The 19,278-nt window shown below is 38.6% G+C and overlaps 1 protein-coding gene across 1 annotated transcript; it reads left to right on the plus strand.

Moving 5' to 3' along the window:
* The first annotated feature begins 13,311 nt into the window (after nucleotides 1–13,311).
* LYZ (lysozyme) lies at nucleotides 13,312–18,744 on the plus strand. Its single transcript, XM_047787175.1, has 4 exons — nucleotides 13,312–13,508; nucleotides 14,726–14,884; nucleotides 16,847–16,925; nucleotides 17,918–18,744. The coding sequence occupies exons 1-4, from the start codon at nucleotides 13,373–13,375 to the stop codon at nucleotides 17,982–17,984; spliced, it is 441 nt and encodes a 146-aa protein (XP_047643131.1). The 5' UTR covers nucleotides 13,312–13,372; the 3' UTR covers nucleotides 17,985–18,744.
* Nucleotides 18,745–19,278: the final 534 nt, after the last annotated feature.

The following is a 19,278-nucleotide window of genomic DNA, read 5'->3' on the forward strand; positions in this document are numbered from 1 at the left end:
GTTCCCATTTGGCTCAGTGGGTTAAGGATCGGATGTTGTCACTGCAGTGGTTTGGGTCACTGCGTGGTGAGGGTTCAATCCCTGGCCTGGGAAATTCCATATGCCATGCATGTGGCAAAAACAAAGAAGAAGAAGAAGACGAAAGCTGTGTCAATAGTCCCATCATGAAATTCAAGTCTAACCCATACTTCACACACCAGAGTACATCCAAGATATTCAGCTTGCAGTGGATTGAATTTCTTACATGAGACAGATATTTTAAGTGTAGCTTTTCTGTATCTAGGGTTTTTTTTATTGCCATTATTTTTCACAAAAATTAGTACTCGTGTGTGTGTGTGTGTGTGTAAACTTTTCCATTCTAGAAGATACTATACTTATGAGGAAACTTTAAAGTATCTTAACTTCCTGGATGTTAAACATTCATTCATTTTTTTAGCTGGTTAAAATTTGCCATTCTATATTTGTATAGTAGTTGTAATTTACTAAGTTACTCTTTAACTGAAAATCATTTTGAAACAGCAGTCAAGGAAACTACTTTGCAAAATAAATGTGTAAGACTCTAACAATAACCCGCATCATCTTTGGGTCAGGTCATTGTGAGACTCATGTGTAAGTGGTGCTGTGTTTGTGAGTTTGGTTCCTATATGACTGAGTCGGAAGTAGACTATTCCTATGTCAGCAACCAGCTACCTCACAGATGTATGATATTGACCTGAGGGACAGGGGACGGTGAGAAGATGTGTGACTGCATCTTAAACAACTTAGAGTGATGCCAAAGGAAGAAGCTGAGCATCTTTAATTCAATGTGTACATATAAATTCACAAGAAGTTAAGCACATTCTCTTATTTGCTTGCTAAGGGTAACAGTAAAATGTTTGTCGAGAAGGGGGAAAACACAATCCAAGTATATGATCTCATTCCCTTATTTGAACCATTTTTTCTCTCTTCCCCCAACACTTTGTGCTGTTACCAAAGCTATCTTACAGATTGAAATCACTGTTTTCTAGTTCAGTGAAAGAAATTCGATGAATTGAATGCATATGCAATTGCATTGTCACCAATAAAAAGATTGTACCGAACCTAAAATCCAAAAGTCATACTTAATAGAGAAACGAAATCAGAATACTCTTCTAGAATGAAGAAATTAAAATGGGAACCTTTCCATCTCTTTGTAAACAAGGCTGTGTTTTATCCCAAGTTTGAAAAATCAGTTACCTATTTCATTATAATTTCTCAATGTTTAGTGACCAACTGTTGTGTAAACTGAGAGAGGTTTTTTGTAACTTGACCAAAGTGGGAAGGGAAATATCTGCTCATGATGTGAAAGGGGGAAATGAGATCCAATCAAAGTCCTAATTGCTTTGACCCTGGAAGTTTAAAGATAACAGAATCAATAGTGCTCTGAAAGCGTTCACAAAGAAATCAAAGGCTTTCCACAATTATCAGTTGTTCACACATTAAGAATATTGATTTTTTTTTTTTATCTTTTTTGGGCCATACCCGCGGCATATGGAGGTTCCCAGGCTAGGAATAGAATCGGAGCTGTAGCTGTCAGCCTACACCACAGCCAGACACGCCAGATCTGAGCCTCCTCTGCCACCTACACCACAGCTCATGGCAACACCAGAACCTTAACCCACCGAGCAAGGCCAGGAATCGAACCTACATCCTCATAGATGCTAGTCAGATTTGTTTCCTCTGAGTCACGACGGGAACTCCAAAAATATTGCTTTAAAATTCTCTAGTTGTTCCATGCCATTGCCTGGTGTTGGATCAACCACTAGAGAAAAATCACACTTTTAAAATAAATACATAAAATGAGTTTGCACAACTCTGTTGAGAACAGAAATCAGACAAGAGGTAAACAAAGAAGTTATAGCCTGTCAAGAGGTGAGAATTGGGTCACGATAGAATGTCTTCCCTTTTGCTTCAACTTTTGCAAGACTGAAAAGACCATAGAACTGCCCTGAATCCAAATCCCAGCTCTTATGCTCACAAGCTATATTTCTTTGGGGAAGTGACTTTTCACCTCTGGGACACATATTTTTTCATCTGTAAGACAGACATTATACCCACCTTGAAGACCCCCATAAGAATTATAGATAATGTTTATTAAGTGGCTAACACTTCAGCATATGATAAACAAAAGCTAATATTATTTACCTTTCTTTTCCCCCTCTCTCTCCAGATAGCCTGGGTAATCTCCAATCTTGATTATGCAAACCTCTTAAATAGCTCTTGAACCCTCCCAGTTCTCCCCATTACCTGCCCCCCATCATCTACCATTTGGATTAGTTGTCAGTTTTCCAGCAGGGGTCCCCAAATTCAATCTAGAGAGATTTCTTTGTAAAGGTTTTACCCTCCATTAATACTCATGAATAGTTTCCCATTGTCTTTGGGACCAAGTGCTAAATCTCACTCTTTGGGGGATTAAGCTCCCAGGTCTGGTCCTGCTCACACCTCCAAATTTCTCTTTGCCACCAGACATCCTAACATTTCTTTCATTGCCTGCATAGCACATCGGGGAAACAGCAGGAGTGAAGAGAGAGGAGAGAACAAAGACATGGTAAATACCAGGAATAGTAAAATTTCCTCTGTGACTGGCAGAAAAGTACATGGCACATTTTACTAGGCTAGTACTCTTTTTTTAGGCTCAGTGATCGAGTGATGGGTCAGTACCTTGTGGCTGTGTGCTGCAACATAGGATCGAGAGAGACTCAGAGCACAGTACTGGCACCACAGCAGAAACAATTTCTCTTGTGTATGTTAACTAGGATTATTTTTTCTCAGAATGAACTAATTTCCTAACTCCAATCACAGGAACAGCAAGAACATAAAGTGCGAAAGTTAGATGCTTTGTGGAGTTTGGATGGTGTCAGGAAACCTAGAAAATTATCTTGCTTTTTTGATCTATTTTGCAAAGAGCAGGCACTTAAATTACAGGGATATCAAGAGCTAAAAGAACAGATGGTGATCACTAATCCTTGAAGGGAAAAAAATACGCTCGTCTGGATTAGGCAAACCCAAATCATTTACCATTTTTCAATGACCCACACACCTCAGGGGCCAGCAACATACTTTTGAGTTGGGATCAAGCACTGCTCCTGACTCAGGGAGTGTCCCCATAGGGAGCCACTCTGACCTGTAGCCAGGTTGCTACACTTGCTGGGAACAGCTGGGTGCTGGTCCTATTTCACAAGGCTGTTACACAGTTAGATGAAGGACACCGCCATAAATTGAATAAGAATTACCCCACCTTACCCTTTCAGCATTTGGGCTTCCCCGGAGAGCACAGCGGACTCCCCCCACCTCCTCCACCCCTGCATATTCTCCTAGCAGCCATAAGACTAGGTCCTCTGCACCCCTGAGCCAAAACTACACAAGGACAGCATCAGCTGGGTCATCAGCTGAGTGCAGCTGCTCTGACTATGGTCTCCCAACATCCTTAAGGGCTTCAAGAAAATGTCACTGCTTCACTAGCAAGTGATTATTCACACCTTTGGCAAAACTCATGCCAGCACCCCTTTTCATTGATACGAACTATGTTGATTAACCCGTGTCAGTTACTTTCTGAGGTTATCCTATTTTCATACAGTTTTTTATGTCCCTTGTGCACTAACAAAAATACATTTTAATTTTGTACTAATAAAGAAAACAGGGCTGCAAGGAGCAACAAAAACGTAGTGGTAGAGATTATAGTGAAACAGGACTGTAAAGATAGGTCTCTTCCTGTAGCCTGAGTCACTGAAAACTGAAACACCTAGGCTTACCTTCAGAGTTAATGGTAATCTGAATCATAAACCAAAGAGCCATTTTCTGGAAATCGGTTTGTTTGCTAGGGCTCCCAAGAACCGTCTCATTTCCCGCTCTCCGATTACATTCTAATCAGAGACGGTCTGGATCAAATAGTGCAGGAGTTACAAATTTGCTATACCATGAATGGGTGCAAAGAAAATTTGTTGCTCAGCTCCACTTCCTCAAATGGTGAGTTAATACAAATCTTTTTAAACTTCTTTAGCTAATCCCCTAACCAGGAGCTTCTAAGCATCTCAAGAAACTACAAAATCCAGAAAACTTGAGGAAGGCCTTAGAGTTTCAGTCCATCACTGAGACGTTCAGACATTATCACCCAAGCTAAAGTGGTCCGTTCAAAGGCAGAAACTCCCAGAGTTCCCCTTGTGGCTCAGTGGGTTAAGAACCTGACTAGTACCCATGAGCGTATGGGTTCAATCCCTGGCCTCGCTCACTGGGTTAAGAATCCAGCATTGCTGTGGCTGTGGGGTAGTCTGGCAGCTGCAGCTCTGATTCCACCCCTAGCCTGGTAACTTCCATATGCCACAGGTGCGGCCCTAAAAAGCAAAGCAAAGCAAAACAAAACAAAAACAAAGGCAGAAGCTCCTTTTCCAAGCTTCATTATTTCCCAGGGCAGGGCAGTTCATGTTCAATGTCCCCAGCAGCTACATGCCATCCAAGAGACTTCTTGCTGTTGCTCTGAGCCACCCACGAGAGTGGGATGGAGGGCTCTGCCACTTTTCAAGCCGGCTACCACTATATCATTTTAGACCTGGCCAAATTTGCCTCCTCAATACCCGTGGCCTTAGAGAGTCTCCTTCTCAGTTTCTCCTCCTTCAATGATATAGTCTCTCTTTAACACAACATTGTAAATCAGCTATACTTCAATTCAATTAAAAAATAAATCAAGGATATTGTCTCCCAAACAAAAGCCTTGTTGGGACATACTATTCCAGGAGCTTGGTAACTTATGCTTTATTCCAAGAAGTATAAATTCTATTCTTGCAAGAGTAATTTTTAGTCTTAAAAAAATTAACTATACAGTAAAAATGATCCTACCAAAACAGCATTATTCTGAGATATTCTCTCATGTTTCTTTTTATATAGCTTGTACATATTTTGATGCAGCTTATGATGCTCAGTGAAAATTATCATTTAACTCATTTCCACTGAAACCTAAGAGACCACTGATCTGGGTATAGAAGAGCTAGATAGGAGAAGTATAATTTTAAAGTTAAATGACAATATTTCTTCAAATAAGGCTGAATTCATACATTTGGAGTCATGTTGAAGACTTCAAAATCATCATCCTTTTTTTTAGTGATTCTGCACATTCTTCTTTGTGTGTAATTATGTATTATTTTGCAAATTGCAAAAGTAATGTATGCTGAAAGAAGAAAACTTGGAAAATGCCAAAAAAAAATGAAGTAAATAAAAATTCTGAAAAGTATCCGTAATTAACCAATGTAAACATTTTGGGGTATGTCTTTTAGTTCTTTTTCTTATATACTATATTTAAAAAATTTTTTATCACAAAATATATGTGTACATTTTTAAAAGTCAAGTAAAATGTTACAAATTTAATGATGATAAATAGCCCTAACTTTCCTCATGCAATTCCCACTCCTAGAGGTAATTCCTTTTTAGCTTCTTTAGCTATTTTTAGCTTCTTTAGCTATAGTCTACTATTACAGCCATATATCTCAAGAGCATTGTTGTTCTATTAATGCTTGATTTTCAATCACATACATTTTCGACTTAGTTCCACCAAGGAAGATGAAGATTTAGCTCTCTCTCAACTCCCTCTGCTTCGTTGTTCCCCTTCGCAAGCATGCACAAACACTCACGGATGAGTATGGTACAATTTGGTTGTAATTCTATTCTTAAGTTTTTTTATTTTCTTGGAATTAGCAATTGCATATTTTTCTGTTTGCTTAGTTTTCCCTTTCCTTATTTGTGTATTCATGCATTACCCAAAGTCTCAGCCAGAGTTGTCAAACTCCCTTCAATAGGTTCAGACCTTGGAGGCCATCTTTAAGTTTGGTTTTGCCATGGAGTCCACAGGGAGCCCTTCACCCTCTTGCTGCAATCTGGATTGGCTTCTCTTTAGCCTGTAGCACAGCTATTAATGTTGTCAGGATCTCTCCCTTCATCTCAATGATTTCTTTCTCCTCATTCCTGTGTTAGAACTCACATCTTCTAACCTAGAACCCATATCTTTTATCTTATTTGCTCTTTTTAACATGGAACATGTCCTTCAGAGGATTCCTAAGAAAGAGTGCAGAGAGAAAAGGTGTTTTTTGTTTGTTTGTTTGTTTTTGTCCTTGCCCGAAAATGTCTTTTTTCCCCCCTTTTACACTTGACTGATTGGAAATAGGATTCTAAGTTAAATATCATTGTCCTTAAATTTTAAAATTCTCTTTATCCCTGGTGTTCTAAATTTCATGATGACGTGCATTGATTGGTATGGGTTTTATTCCACACCATTGTGCTAGGTACATGGTGGTTCTATCTGGAAAACTGTGTCCTTCCGTTTTATGAATTTATTTTATATTTCCTTTTCTTTCTTTCTTTTTTTTCTTTCCAACTGCTCTTGCAGCATATGGAAGTTCCCCGGGCCAGGGAGTGAATTCAAGCCACAGCTGTGACCTATGCCATAGATGTGGCAATGCCAGACCCTTAACTCACTGCGCCAGGCCAGGGATTGAACCTGCAGAGACAATAACAGATCTTTAACTCACTGCGCCACAGCAGGAACTACTGTGTTTCCTTTTTTTATATAATTCCTTTTGAGAATTCCCATTAATTGGATATTTGACCTCTTTATTCTCTAATTATCTTGTCTTTTCTATTTTTTATCTCTGATTTTTCATTCTATTTCTGGGACTATTTCTCTAATTTATTTCTTAACTCTTCTATTAAATGTTTAATTAATTTGGTCATATTTTAAAATCTCGAGGGCTCCTTTTTTATTCTCTGATTATTTTTTTTTCTTTTTTTTGGCCACACCTGTAGCATGCCAAAGTTCCTGAACCAGGGATCAAAACCACATCACAGCTGTAACCAGAGCCACAGCAGCGATAATGCCAGATCCTTAACTTGCTGAGCCACAAGGGAACTCCTTTCTGATTATTTCTATAGTGTAGCATTCTTGCTTGTCTCATGGGTATGATAGTTTTTCCTTCTTTCTTTTTTTCCTTTTTTTTTTCCTTTCCTCCTTCCTTCTTTTCCTCGGTTTCCTTTGAGTTCCTCCCCAAAAAAGTGTTTATTTTGATCTGTCTTTTACATTAGCGGCTTTCATTAAGTATCTGGCAACCTTTCCTGACTGTATACATTTAAGAGATAAGCTCCAAAAAGCTCAGGGGAAAAATGTTAAAGGCTTTGAACGCTGATTAAATAAGTTACTGAGAAACTATATTTATTGATTTATTTAACCAAATTAACAGTTAAAGATTTCAAAGGCAAATACAGGAAGTAATCCTCCTGGGAAAAAAACCCTTCTCTCTTTTGATTCTGAGAAGACTTGGATTTTCTCAAGTAATCAAAGACCTGATAACCCAAAGGGCCAGCTGTTATCTTTTTTTTTTTTTTCTTTCTCTTTAGGTATACACCTGTGGCTTATGGAAGTTTCCAGGGTAGGGGTTCAATTGGAACTGAAGCTGCCAGCCTACACCACAGCCACAGCAACGTGGGATCCTTAACCCACGGAGTGGGGTCAGGGATTGAACCCACATCCTCATGGACACTATGTCTGGTTCTTAGCCCACTGAGCGACAACGTGAACCCTGGGCAGTTTTCTTATTAAGACTCAGAATCCTTGTTTCCCAGGGTGAGTTACATAACAAGTAAAGAAAAATCTTTTACAGAAGTCCAAGAAATATTTGTCCTTTTAACAGAGAGAGAAAACTAAATTCTAGTTTTGCATCACCACGCTATTGCTATTAAAGCTCATTTAAAAAACCCTTATAAATTCATTCAGTTTTCACCAGCTTGACCACACAAGAATCCCTGTGTTTTTTCTCTCTATCCCTTTCCCTTATTCTCTCTCTGTCTCCCTCTTTTTCTAACTTTCTATATTCATTTAGGTTTTGTCTTTTATTCTTTTTTTACCTGGTCTAAAATAACCTCTAAATTAGGACAGAATTATTCTCCTTTTCCATTAACAGAGATGTGTCCTCAGACCTCATGCCCTTCCCTACCAAAACACATCTCACTTTCTTTGTATACTTTGCATACAGTTTTTGCCTTTACCTTTATTATTTATAGTAGTTTCATTTACACATATTAATTAGGATTCTTTTTTTGCCTTTTTTTTAGGGCCCAACCTGTGGCATATGGAGATTCCCAGGCTGGGTGTCCAATAGGAGCTGTAACTGCCGGCCTACGCCAGAGCCACAGCAACGCCAGATCTGAACCACGTCTGTGACCTACATCACAGCTCACGACAATGCCGGATCCTTAACCCACTGAGCAAGGCCAGGGATCGAACCCACAACCTCATGGTTCCTAGACGGATTCGTTAACCACTGAGCCACGACGGGAACTCCAGAGAAGCTACTAATTATTAATAAGTAATTAACTAACGTGAACCACTGCGCCACGACGGGAACTCCTCATTAGGATTCTTAACCTTTAGTAACATTAATTTCCAATGAAAGCTAAGAAGTAAGTGGTCGTGAACTGTCTGCCACATATTAATATTGTGGAGTAAATTAGCACATTTAAGAATACATCATTTTTAAAAAATGTTTAGAAACGTATACCTTTTACAGTACAATTTTTTAAACAAGCACAAAGACAGTGTTAACAGACTCAAATATCTTTAGTTTCTCTGTAATAAGAAATCAAAAGTAGATAAACAGGAGTTCCCTTGTGGCAGAGTGGGCCACATTCCACAGGCACAGCCAAAAAAAAATAAATAAATAAATCTTTAACCTACATATAGCAATTAATGTTTCAGTATTATTTGGAAATGATCTAGATATTTACTGACTATCCACCATTTAAGGTTAAAGTTATGAAAAGGTTTTGGAAACCATTTTTAAGCAGACATATTTTATAAAACATAATGATTGTAGCAAAATTCATTTACAGGGACTTCCTGTTGTGACTCAGTGGGTTATGAACCTGCGCAGGTCATCATTTTTATTGGACAATCACTTTTACAGTACCTTTTCTTCTTAGGTTGAATTCATAGTTTTATAATTTCAAACATCTGGCAAAGATAACATAAACTTACTTGACTAGCCTTAATTTATATAGGTGCTTATATTTTTTTAAGCCAATTAAACAGAGCTCTTTCCAAGTTTTTAGGAGATTTTTTTTCTCCCTACATCCACAGGAAGAAAAATATCACATAGACATACAGACAGATGCACACTGAAATCTTATAAATTTCATTTAAAAATTTTGGCCAGGAGTTCCCGTCGTGGATCAGTGGTAAAGAATCCGACTAGTCTCCATGAGGATGTGGGTTCAATCCCTGGCCTTACTCAGTGGGTTAAGTATATGGTGTTGTGGTGAGCTGCAGTGTAGGTTGCAGAGGCAGCTTGGATCTGGTGTTGTTGTGGCTGTGGTGTAAGCTGAGAGCTGCAGTTCCAATTCAACCTGAAAATTTCCATATGCTGAGGGTGCAGCCCTAAAAATAAAATAAAAATTAAAATTTTGGCCACATATCAGGTACAATAGTAGAAAACTCACTGGCTCATAAAAGAATAGTTGGATCTAAATGGTGTTTCGGGCAGATGGAACAAGTTAAGGTTACCCACTCAGATGGCTGAAGCCTCTTACCAGTATTTGTGGAGAAGACTTTTAAGATTTTTGTCTTTAACAGGTAATCTTATGGAGGGTGTTGACAAAATTCGGGAAGAGGGAGCTTAAGGAAATATCAAATAGCAGTTTGTTTTTTTAAAAAATATCTCGGAGTCCCCATCGTGGCACAGTGGTTAACGAATCCGACTAGGAACCATGAGGTTGTGGGTTCGATCCCTGGCCTTGCTCAGTGTGTTAAGGATCCAGCGTTGCCATGAGCTGTGATGTAGGTCGCAGACTCGGTTCAGATCTGGCGTTGCTGTGGCTCTGGCATTGCTGTGGCTCTGGTGTAGGCCGGCAGTTACAGCTCCGATTTGACCCTTAGCCTGGGAACCTCCATATGCCACAGGAGCGGCCCAAAAAATGGCAAAAAGACAAAAAAAAACAAAAAAAAACAACTCTCTCTCTCTTTTTTTCCCAGTCTCAGTGGTTGCTTTAGCCAACTATTATCTCTTTGGATGCTTACATTTCAAGGAGGTCAGTATTTACCAGGGACTGAGAAAGGATTGTAGGGTTTATCTAAGAAGGAACTCAGGGGCATATTTGCCTATTATCGGATATGTACGGTAATTACCATAAAGTTTTTCTTTTATTTAACAGTGGGATAGTCCCATGAATTTTTTTTTTTTTTTTTTTTCCTGTAATGAAGGCCCAAAACATGGGAAGGCCTGGACCTGGTGGGTCTGCTTACGGAGTAAGGGAAGAGAAATCAAGTCTTCCTATGCATTTTCTGGGCTTTTGTCAAAGCTATTTCCTGTCTATCAATATTTACATAAGTTTTCACATCCGCTTGAGTACCATCTTCAGTTCTCGACATTTGTTCTAAGTCTGATCTTCCCTCCTAATCTTGCTAAGGACGTGTTTTGTTTTTTCTCACACTAGCCAAGATATTCTTCTGTATCTATTTCTCTCTTTGTCAGTCTTTCTTTCTTTTTCAGTCTGATCTTTCCATAGGTACCAGTAGCACATTTGTTTAAGATGAGCACTTTCTTGAAAAAGTCTTAGATGTAAAAGTCCACCTCTTCAATATACCTGGTTCAATTTTGACTCCAAACCAGTAAGTCTTTTTAGGACTTAAAACCAATTAGCCTTTTATGGCTTAACCATGGACACAAGAGGTGTCCCCAAAGAAATGTCTTGAGACATTTCCCCAAAGAAATGTCTCAAGATGCAGAGCCACTCCAGAGATAGTCTAAGAAAGCAAAGACCTTCATTGTCACAGGGGGTAAAGAAACCTCTGTCTTCTACAGCGTGAGACAGGCCCGGGAAACCACAGACCCTAATTGGTGTTCCCAGAAAGGTGATCCCAGGTTGAGAGTGTTCCCCTCACAAACAAGGCAACAAAGATAGAGACCGTAAAGGCCCCTCTTGGACCAAGAGCCTTTATTAAGACAGACTCCTCGGAGAGCCGACATGGTTGGACAAAGAGAATGCTGTCCATCACTTCGTGTCTCAGGCTCCTAGCTGGCTGGCTTGCGTGCTTCTGATACAAGCCTGACGGACATCCTGCGAATGGCAGAAACCGGAGGAAATATTCTCACTGGCTACAAAGCCAAGTCCTCAGTACATAAAACGAGGCAAATGGAGATTCTCATCCTATGATTTTTTTCATCCTTATGGCAAATGACCCAAAAGACAAAGGCAAACATGGCTCTTTGTAGGAGGCTAAGAATCAATACCCATAGGTGTAGATCACCAAAACCAAATTCACAAGAGTCACAATTCAAGTTCTGTTTCCACAAATATTTTTTCTCCTGCCTCTGTGAATTTGGAAAGGGAGGGACAAGGAGAAATTTTTACCCTCTTTTCATGACTGTGCACTACAGACAGAGATCTGGGAGACTGACATGGTAAGAATTCTTCTGCTTGTCTGTTGCCAGATGTCGCATGTCTCAACTGCAGTTGCGTGGAGAGTGGAGTTTTCCAGCCTTTTACCATCCCAGCCTTATCACTAGAAACTTTCCAGGAGAAAAAAAAAAAAAGTGTTTCCTTCTACCCTTTTAGGTTTTTGCCTGGGGATCTGTAACAAAAGACAGAATTAGCAAGAGAAAAACAAATACATTTATTGGAGTTCCTGTTGTGGTGCAGTGGTTAACGAATCCGACTAGGAACCATGAGGTTGCGGGTTCAGTCCCTGCCCTTGCTCAGTGGGTTAAGGATCCGGCGTTGCTGTGAGCTGTCATGTAGGTTGTAGACACGGCTCGGATCCCACGTTACTGTGGCTCTGGCGTAGGCTGGTGAATACAGCTCCGATTAGACCCCTAGCCTGGGAACCTCCATATGCTGAGGGAGCGGCCCCAGAAATACCAAAAAAAAAAGACAAAAAAATGCATTTGTTAACATATATATCTCATATATACTTACGAGAAATGCAGGGATGAATAACTCAAAGAGGTGGCTAGAACTTGGACCTACATAGCGTCTTAACCATAGAAAAATATAGTTTTAGAGAAGTGACAAGAGGAAAAGAGTACTAGGCTTACAAGGGTAGCACATTATGAGATGATAAATACATAAGGAATGAATGGAAGATAAGAGTGAGTCAGCACACGGTGTTTTTGTAGAGTCCTCTAGTGCCGTCTTGGGGCTGATAAGTGTCTAGGACTGTTGGTGACTAACTTCTGTACAACTTGATGTTCTGATTCAGGAAAATAGAGGAAGAGCAGAGAATTTTTCTTTGATCAACTTCTCAATTGCCTTCAGCTCAAAATAATCCTTATGCCAAAGGAACAGGTTTTTTGGTGGCATATTCTGTTACTCTTCTGCAGGTTTTAGTACAAAGTTCCCTTGTTTTATATTAACTCCTTATGTTCTAACATGGAAATGTGAAGTAAGGCATTGCCAGAAAGGAGGTAGGAATGCTGTTCACATGAGGCTTATATATAATAGTAGAACTTTGATTTATAAATTAAAAATTTACAATAGTAGCCAAAAAGTTAGAATAGGAGTCTGGCTGAGCAACAGCATGTAGTGCTTTATACCTGTCGAAACAACAGGCAGTGTGTCATTCTTTTGTGGAAAGTGTATAGAAAATAGTTTTAAGTGAAAAAGAGGAAGACAACATAGTGAAGGCACATAAAACAATTTAATGAAAATAACAGATAATCAAAGACTGGAGCTCATTTTCAGTTGCTTAAAATGTTCAGTTTTGGAGTTCCCATCGTGGTGTAGTGGAAACGAATTCAGCTAGTATCCATGAGGATAAGGGTTCGATCCCTGGCCTCGATCGGTGGGTTGGGAATCCAGCGTTGCCGTGAGCTGTGGGGATGTCACAGTCGTGGCTCAAATCTGGCATTTCTGTGGCTGTGGCATAGGCTGGCAGCTGTAGCTCCAATTCGACCCGTAGCCTGGGAACCTCCATATGCCATGGGTGCAGCCCCATGGGAAATTCCATATGCCATGGGTGCAGCAAAAGAAATAAAAATTAAAAAAATAAAATGTTCTTTTTTTTTTTGCTTTATAGTTTTTCAAATTCATAATAAAATAGGAGGAAGTTCCTCATTAGGCAATAGTGCCAATCCCAATTCTCCCTGTGCAATTTTTTAAAAATATTACTTCATTATTTTCCTGCAGGTTAGTTTTTAGGACATCAGAAGATCCCTCTTCAAACATTAAAAAAAAAAAAGTTTGAAGTCAGTGGACCAATAAAGAGTTCCTGTTTTCAAAGGGTGGAGCTGTAAATGCCCTGGAGAAGAAGGAAGTGAGAAGACCTTAAATACTGGGAACCAGGTCACCCTGCTCAGCCTGGAGCCCCGGCTTCTCAGTCAACATGAAGACTCTCCTCGTTCTTGCGCTTCTCCTCCTTTCTGTCTCTGTACAGGCCAAGGTCTATGATCGGTGCGAGTTCGCCAGAATTCTGAAAAGGTCTGGAATGGACGGCTATAGGGGAGTCAGCCTGGCGAACTGTAAGTTAACGCTTCTTCATCCTTCCCAGTCGTTAGCCAGCTGTGGAATAGATACTCCTAGAGGATGAATAATAAGAAATGGATTATTTAAATTTTTTCTTTGAGGGTTTTGTACACTTACAATGGTTAAAAACATCAACCTGTTCCTTTAGAGGCAGATGTACCAGATGGGAGGGACAAATCCTATACAATTCTAAGCATGCCAGGACCTGTTGTCTTCTTCTAGGGCCACTCAATTTGCCAACTGTGCCAGTAGCACATGTAGGCTCACTGACTAAAAGATACATTTTGAACCCCTGAGATACCTCTGTCGTGCTCTTAGTATCTGACTCAAGCCTGAGTAATGTATAATTTTTCTTTCTCTCTCTCTTTTTTTTTTTCCATTTTAGGGCTGCTCCCTCGGCATGTGGATGTTCCTTGGCAAGGTGTCAAATGAGAGCTGCAACTGCTGGCCTATACCACAGCCATGGCAACGCCAGATCCAAGCCTCATCTTCTACCTACACCACAGCTCACGGCAACGTCGTATCCTTAACTCACTGATCGAGGCCAGGAAATGAACCCACATCCTCGTGGATACTAGTTGGGTTCTTGCTCTGTTCCTATGGCACAGTGGTTTAAGAATCTGACTCCAGTGGCTTGGGTCACTGCAGAGGTGCAGGTTCGATCCTCAGCCTAGCACAGCGGGTTAAAGGATCCAGTGTAGGTCACAACTGTGGCTCAAATTCAACCCCTAGCCTGGGGAACTTACATATGCTGTGTGTGTAATCATTAAAAAAAAATTTTAATATAAAAAATTCTTTCTCCCAGAAAATCCTTATTTTTCCTCATAAAAAGTGTTTTTCAATTAGCATCTGTATCTGCTGCTAATTACAAAATCCACTCAACAACTCTGCTGATTTTCCTTTCTAGGCTGAATGTTACTTGAGGGATGGGAGCAGGAGAAGAGTAATAGCAATGGAAGAAACAGTTATTTTAATATTTTTAAAAAATATTTTATCTTGTTTCATTAGTATTACCAAATGATTTACTAACAAAAGAATTCTCTTAAGGACTCTTTAACACCAAAGTGTTAAAATATTTTACAAGTAACATACATGTTTACACTTATAAAGTAAGTCATTAGTAGAATAGAATTAGCTCAATAGAACTGATTATGCTATGAACTGTAAAGTCATGTGGTGTTGCTGCTTTTTACTAAAAATAAGTTTTTTTCAGGGGTATGTTTGGCCAAGTGGGAAAGTGATTTTAACACAAAAGCTATAAACCACAATGTTGGAAGCACTGATTATGGAATATTTCAAATTAATAGCCGCTACTGGTGTAATGATGGCAAGACACCCAAAGCAGTTAATGCCTGTCACATATCCTGCAAAGGTAAGACGAGATAATGTTGAGCGATGATCCAGGACCCATCTGGTTATCCTTATAAGAACAGAGATTCAACAGAAATGAAAAGGTCTTGGTTCACCAGGGACTTAGAAAAACTCCATCTTAACTTCTAGAAACTCTTTATGTTTTTTTGGTTTGTTTATTTGTCTTTTCTAGGACTGCACCCGCAGCTTATGGAGGTTCCCAGTCCAGGGGTCTAATCAGAGCTGTAGCTGCTGGCCTATGCCACAGCCACAGCAACGCTGGATCCGGGATCCGTCTTCAACCTACACCTCAGCTCACGGCAACGCTGGATCCCTAACCCACTGAGTGAGGCCAGGGATCGAACCTGAAACCTCATGATTCCTAAGCAGATTCGTTAACCACGGAGCCACGATGGGAACTCCATAAGAACTCTTTATTATCCTCCTCATAGTTCCTTAAGTAAGAAATTAAAGAGCTGGTATCATAAGGGTTGATGTTTTCTGATATACAAAAGTTTCTAGAATGACCTATCAATTTACTGTAACTGGACTTACTGATGCTTTGTAAAGAACAATGCTATTCTTCCTACCAATTCTGCTTGGGGAGGTTTAGGGATAATTTTGTTACTTGGTCTTTTTTTTTTCTTTTTTAATTTACTTCCCTTTATTGAAAAATGAAAAGATTAGCAGTTAACCAATCAAAGAGGAGGAATATGTGTGGTCCTTTTTAAATTTTTTTTTTTTGCTTTTTATTATGAAATGTTTTAAATATACAGAAAATTAGAAACATTAGTAGAAGAAAAAGCAATATGCCCTTCATGTACTTTAACAGTCGTTAACACTTTGTCATATTTACTTCATATAATGTGTGTGTGTGGATTTTTTGCTGAGTGATTTTAAAGTGAATTAGAAACATTACGACATTTCATTTCAATTCTTTAGTTTGCATTTCCAAAAAATATGGTTCCTATGTAATCATTGTCATTCTAACAAGTTAAGTTATGGACTTGCTTTATTGGGGTGAAGCAAATATTCTATTGAATTCATTTAAAAATAAAGATAACATGTGGAATCTTTAGTGCATAAAATATTGAAGAAGTACTGCAAAATTGATATTGTTAAAATTTTAAATATTAAAAGTCCTAATAGAGAAACTTAGTCTTAGAATATTCTTTTATATCTGGCTAATTTATTTTTTAAAATTATTTTGTATTATATAATACTCTGTGGTCATGGATAAAAATTCTGGCTACCCAGAGATTTATGAAACCTGGTAAACACATATTCTTTCAGGATATGTATCAATCACGTATATGAATGTGAAGCTCTACCATGCACATATGTGCCCACATACAAACAAGTACACAATGTGTCATTTCAACAAAAATGTAATTGGACTATATATACTGCTTCACACTTTGCTCTTTATCACACAAAATTATTTTAAGTCAACAAATTACCAACCTTTATTTCTTTTTAAAGATGAATAGAATTGCTTTATATAACTATTCCATAATTTAACAAACCAGCTCTTACTGTTATACACTTGGGCTTTTCCATTCCTTTCCATTCCCCTTGTATTAATTGCTATGAAACACCTTGTACCTACATTTTTGGGTGTATTTCTTATTATTTCCTTAAAATACATTTGCAGTAGTAGAATTGTGGAGCAAAAAACTGCTAGGCCATTTTCTGCTTGTTTGGTTTTTTTTTTTAATAGTGCCTAGTAAAAAGAGAATCTTCGGTCACATTGGTTAATAATTCCAGAGCTTCCAATGACTTTGGTAAATAAGAAACAGAACAATTTTATTTGATGCCAAAGGAATGGAATAATGAAAAAATTTTCTCCCAACATTCAGAGATACATGGACTCTTAAAAAACAATTGTAGGATTTTTCCTCAGCCAAGAGGAGGTTGGCTGAACCTAAACTTAAAGTGAAATCTCTATGAATATTGTTTTCATTTCTCACCACTTCTTTTTCAGTTTTGCTGGATGATGACCTCAGTCAAGATATAGAATGTGCAAAGAGGGTTGTCAGAGATCCACAAGGCATTAAAGCATGGTATGTTTTTTTTTTTTTCCTTCCAATTTTCTTGTGATATAATTAACATACCTCACTGTATATGTTTAAGGATATAGCATAATGATTTGACTTACAGATATCATGAAATGATTATCATAATAAGTTTAGCAAACATCCATTATCTCACATGGATAAAAATTAAAGAAAAAGAAGAAAAAAATTTTGAATGTGAAGAAAAGTCTGAGGATTTGCTCTCTTAGGAACTTTCATATACAACATACAGCAGTATTAATTATCATGTTGTATGGTACAGCCCTAGTATTTATTTATCTTAAAACTAGGAGGTGGTTGTACCTTTTGATTGCCTTCATCCAATTCCCCAACCCTCATCCCACCCCAACCCCCACCTCTGATCTCTTTTTCTCTGAGTTTGTTTGTATGTTTGTTTGGGAAGTATAATAGACCTAGAACCCTCTGTTAGTTCCTGTTACAGAGCATCTGTGTTAAACACTAAAGGGGAAAGCTTACTCTCCTGTTAGGAGAGAAGTGAGGGAATATTTCCAAAGACCAACGTATGCTACTGAGAACTGAAAATTGTGGCTTTAGATTTATGCTAAACAATGTTTTTCCTGGAAAAAAATCTACTTGAACGGATTCGGAATCTTATTCGTTCACTTCTCAATTTATTTTAGAGGATTGCTAGAGTTTTTCACATCCTCCACATTCTCCCACTTCCTGGTCATATCTTGAAATTACTTTTGGAATTAAGTAAATGTGGAAGGCACTTTGCAGTTGTGTTGTGGAATACACAGGACTCAACATTTGTGTGCAGCATCCTGTACTCTAGGGAAGGCTTAGGAGCGACGTGAAGTACTTGGTACACTTAATAAATAGCAATATTTGGATCTACTTATGGTCTGTATTTCATATATTAATAAAGCATTTTGTGCTCCCAAAGGGTTTTGAAGTATGTATATTATAAGGAAGATGCATTTTAACCTTATTACCATTTGTTTCATCTTTCTCTACAGGGTGGCATGGAAAGCTCATTGTCAGAACAAAGATGTCTCGCAGTACATTCGGGGTTGCAAACTGTAACTGTGCAGTTTTCCTTCTTCAGCTCACCTTGTCTCTTTTTCGTATTTAGGAAATAATAGTTGAATGAAAGGTCATACTACCATTCTTGCGAACAAATCATGGTTTTACCGAAGCAAGAGCATAAGGTCTTTCTTTAAGAGGCTTAATGTTTACCTAATGTGTTTATGGTTTGTGTTTATTGTTTTATAGGCCTACAATATTTTTCAATTTGCTAAGAGAATTATTGTTTGTCTGAAATCTTAATTATCAAATATACCTCCAGTACATTCAGTTCTTAATCAAAGGAATAAACCAGAAATAGTCTTCATCTGTTCAGTTATCTCTAAAAACAGTAAAAGATAACCAGTCTTTGTTGGGTAATATAAAATTTTAAAAGGAGCAGAGTGCCAGATGGCTAAAAATGAAGACAACCTGAATTTAAGAATTTTGCTTTCATAAAGTGTGACCTTTGGCTTAAATGTTTTCTCAGAGATGATTCGTTCATTAAAACGAATTTTAAAATAGTCTCACAATTTAGGTATCCATCTATTTTAGCCTTTTAAAAACTTAATTATGCATTTTGCTGACCATGAAGGAATATAAAGAGGGATTAGATGAGCTGTGCTTTTCCTGAACTTTATCAGCTTGAATTCATGCATTATGACTAAATTCAGAGGCAGATGAATTTGCAGGCATTGAAATAATTGCTAATTAACCACAGGTGTGAATTTATGCATGCTGTAAAAAGTACAAACATTATCATTAAAGGCTTTGCAATTCATTCCTTGTCTTTCTTTGTTTATACCTATTTAGTGTCTTTGAAGAAATACATAAATATATATATATGTTTGGGGAAAAAATGATTTTGCACTTAATATTTCCTACATCCTCACCTGTACCCAAACAGCTGGATGTTGCTGGAGAAAAATCTATAAACATGCTGACAGATCTCACTCTAAGTTCATATCCACAAATCTTAACTAGGCCCTCACGTCTCCCAGGCCATTCTCGTCACTTCTCTGCAAGCTTTCTGCGTTGGTGTCCCCACCCTCCAAAATGACTGTCACTCTTTTATTTCTCTTCTTCTCATTTCAGAGTCCCAGCACACACACCCGACCACTGGTCTTCTACCATCTCTGCTCTCAGTAGATGACCTGGCCTCATGTTACACTGAGAGAATAGAAGCAACCTCATGCTAAATTCTCCCCTCCTGGCCATCCTAACAGAGGTCCTGGCCACCATCCTGTCTCCCTTCCCTGCTATGACCAGGATGAAGGGCCTCTGCTCCTGCTGATGGCAGCGTCTCAACACCCAG

The sequence above is a fragment of the Phacochoerus africanus genome, chromosome 7 (assembly GCF_016906955.1).
Source record: "Phacochoerus africanus isolate WHEZ1 chromosome 7, ROS_Pafr_v1, whole genome shotgun sequence".
Taxonomy (NCBI): Eukaryota; Metazoa; Chordata; class Mammalia; order Artiodactyla; family Suidae; genus Phacochoerus; species Phacochoerus africanus.

Coding starts and splice junctions, on each gene's coding strand:
- LYZ (XM_047787175.1), top strand. CDS start 13,373: ATGAAGACTCTCCTCGTTCTTGCGCTTCTCCTCCTTTCTGTCTCTGTA. Junction 13,509..14,725: donor GGGAGTCAGCCTGGCGAACT/GTAAGTTAACGC, acceptor AGTTTTTTTCAG/GGGTATGTTTGGCCAAGTGG. Junction 14,885..16,846: donor CTGTCACATATCCTGCAAAG/GTAAGACGAGAT, acceptor CTTCTTTTTCAG/TTTTGCTGGATGATGACCTC.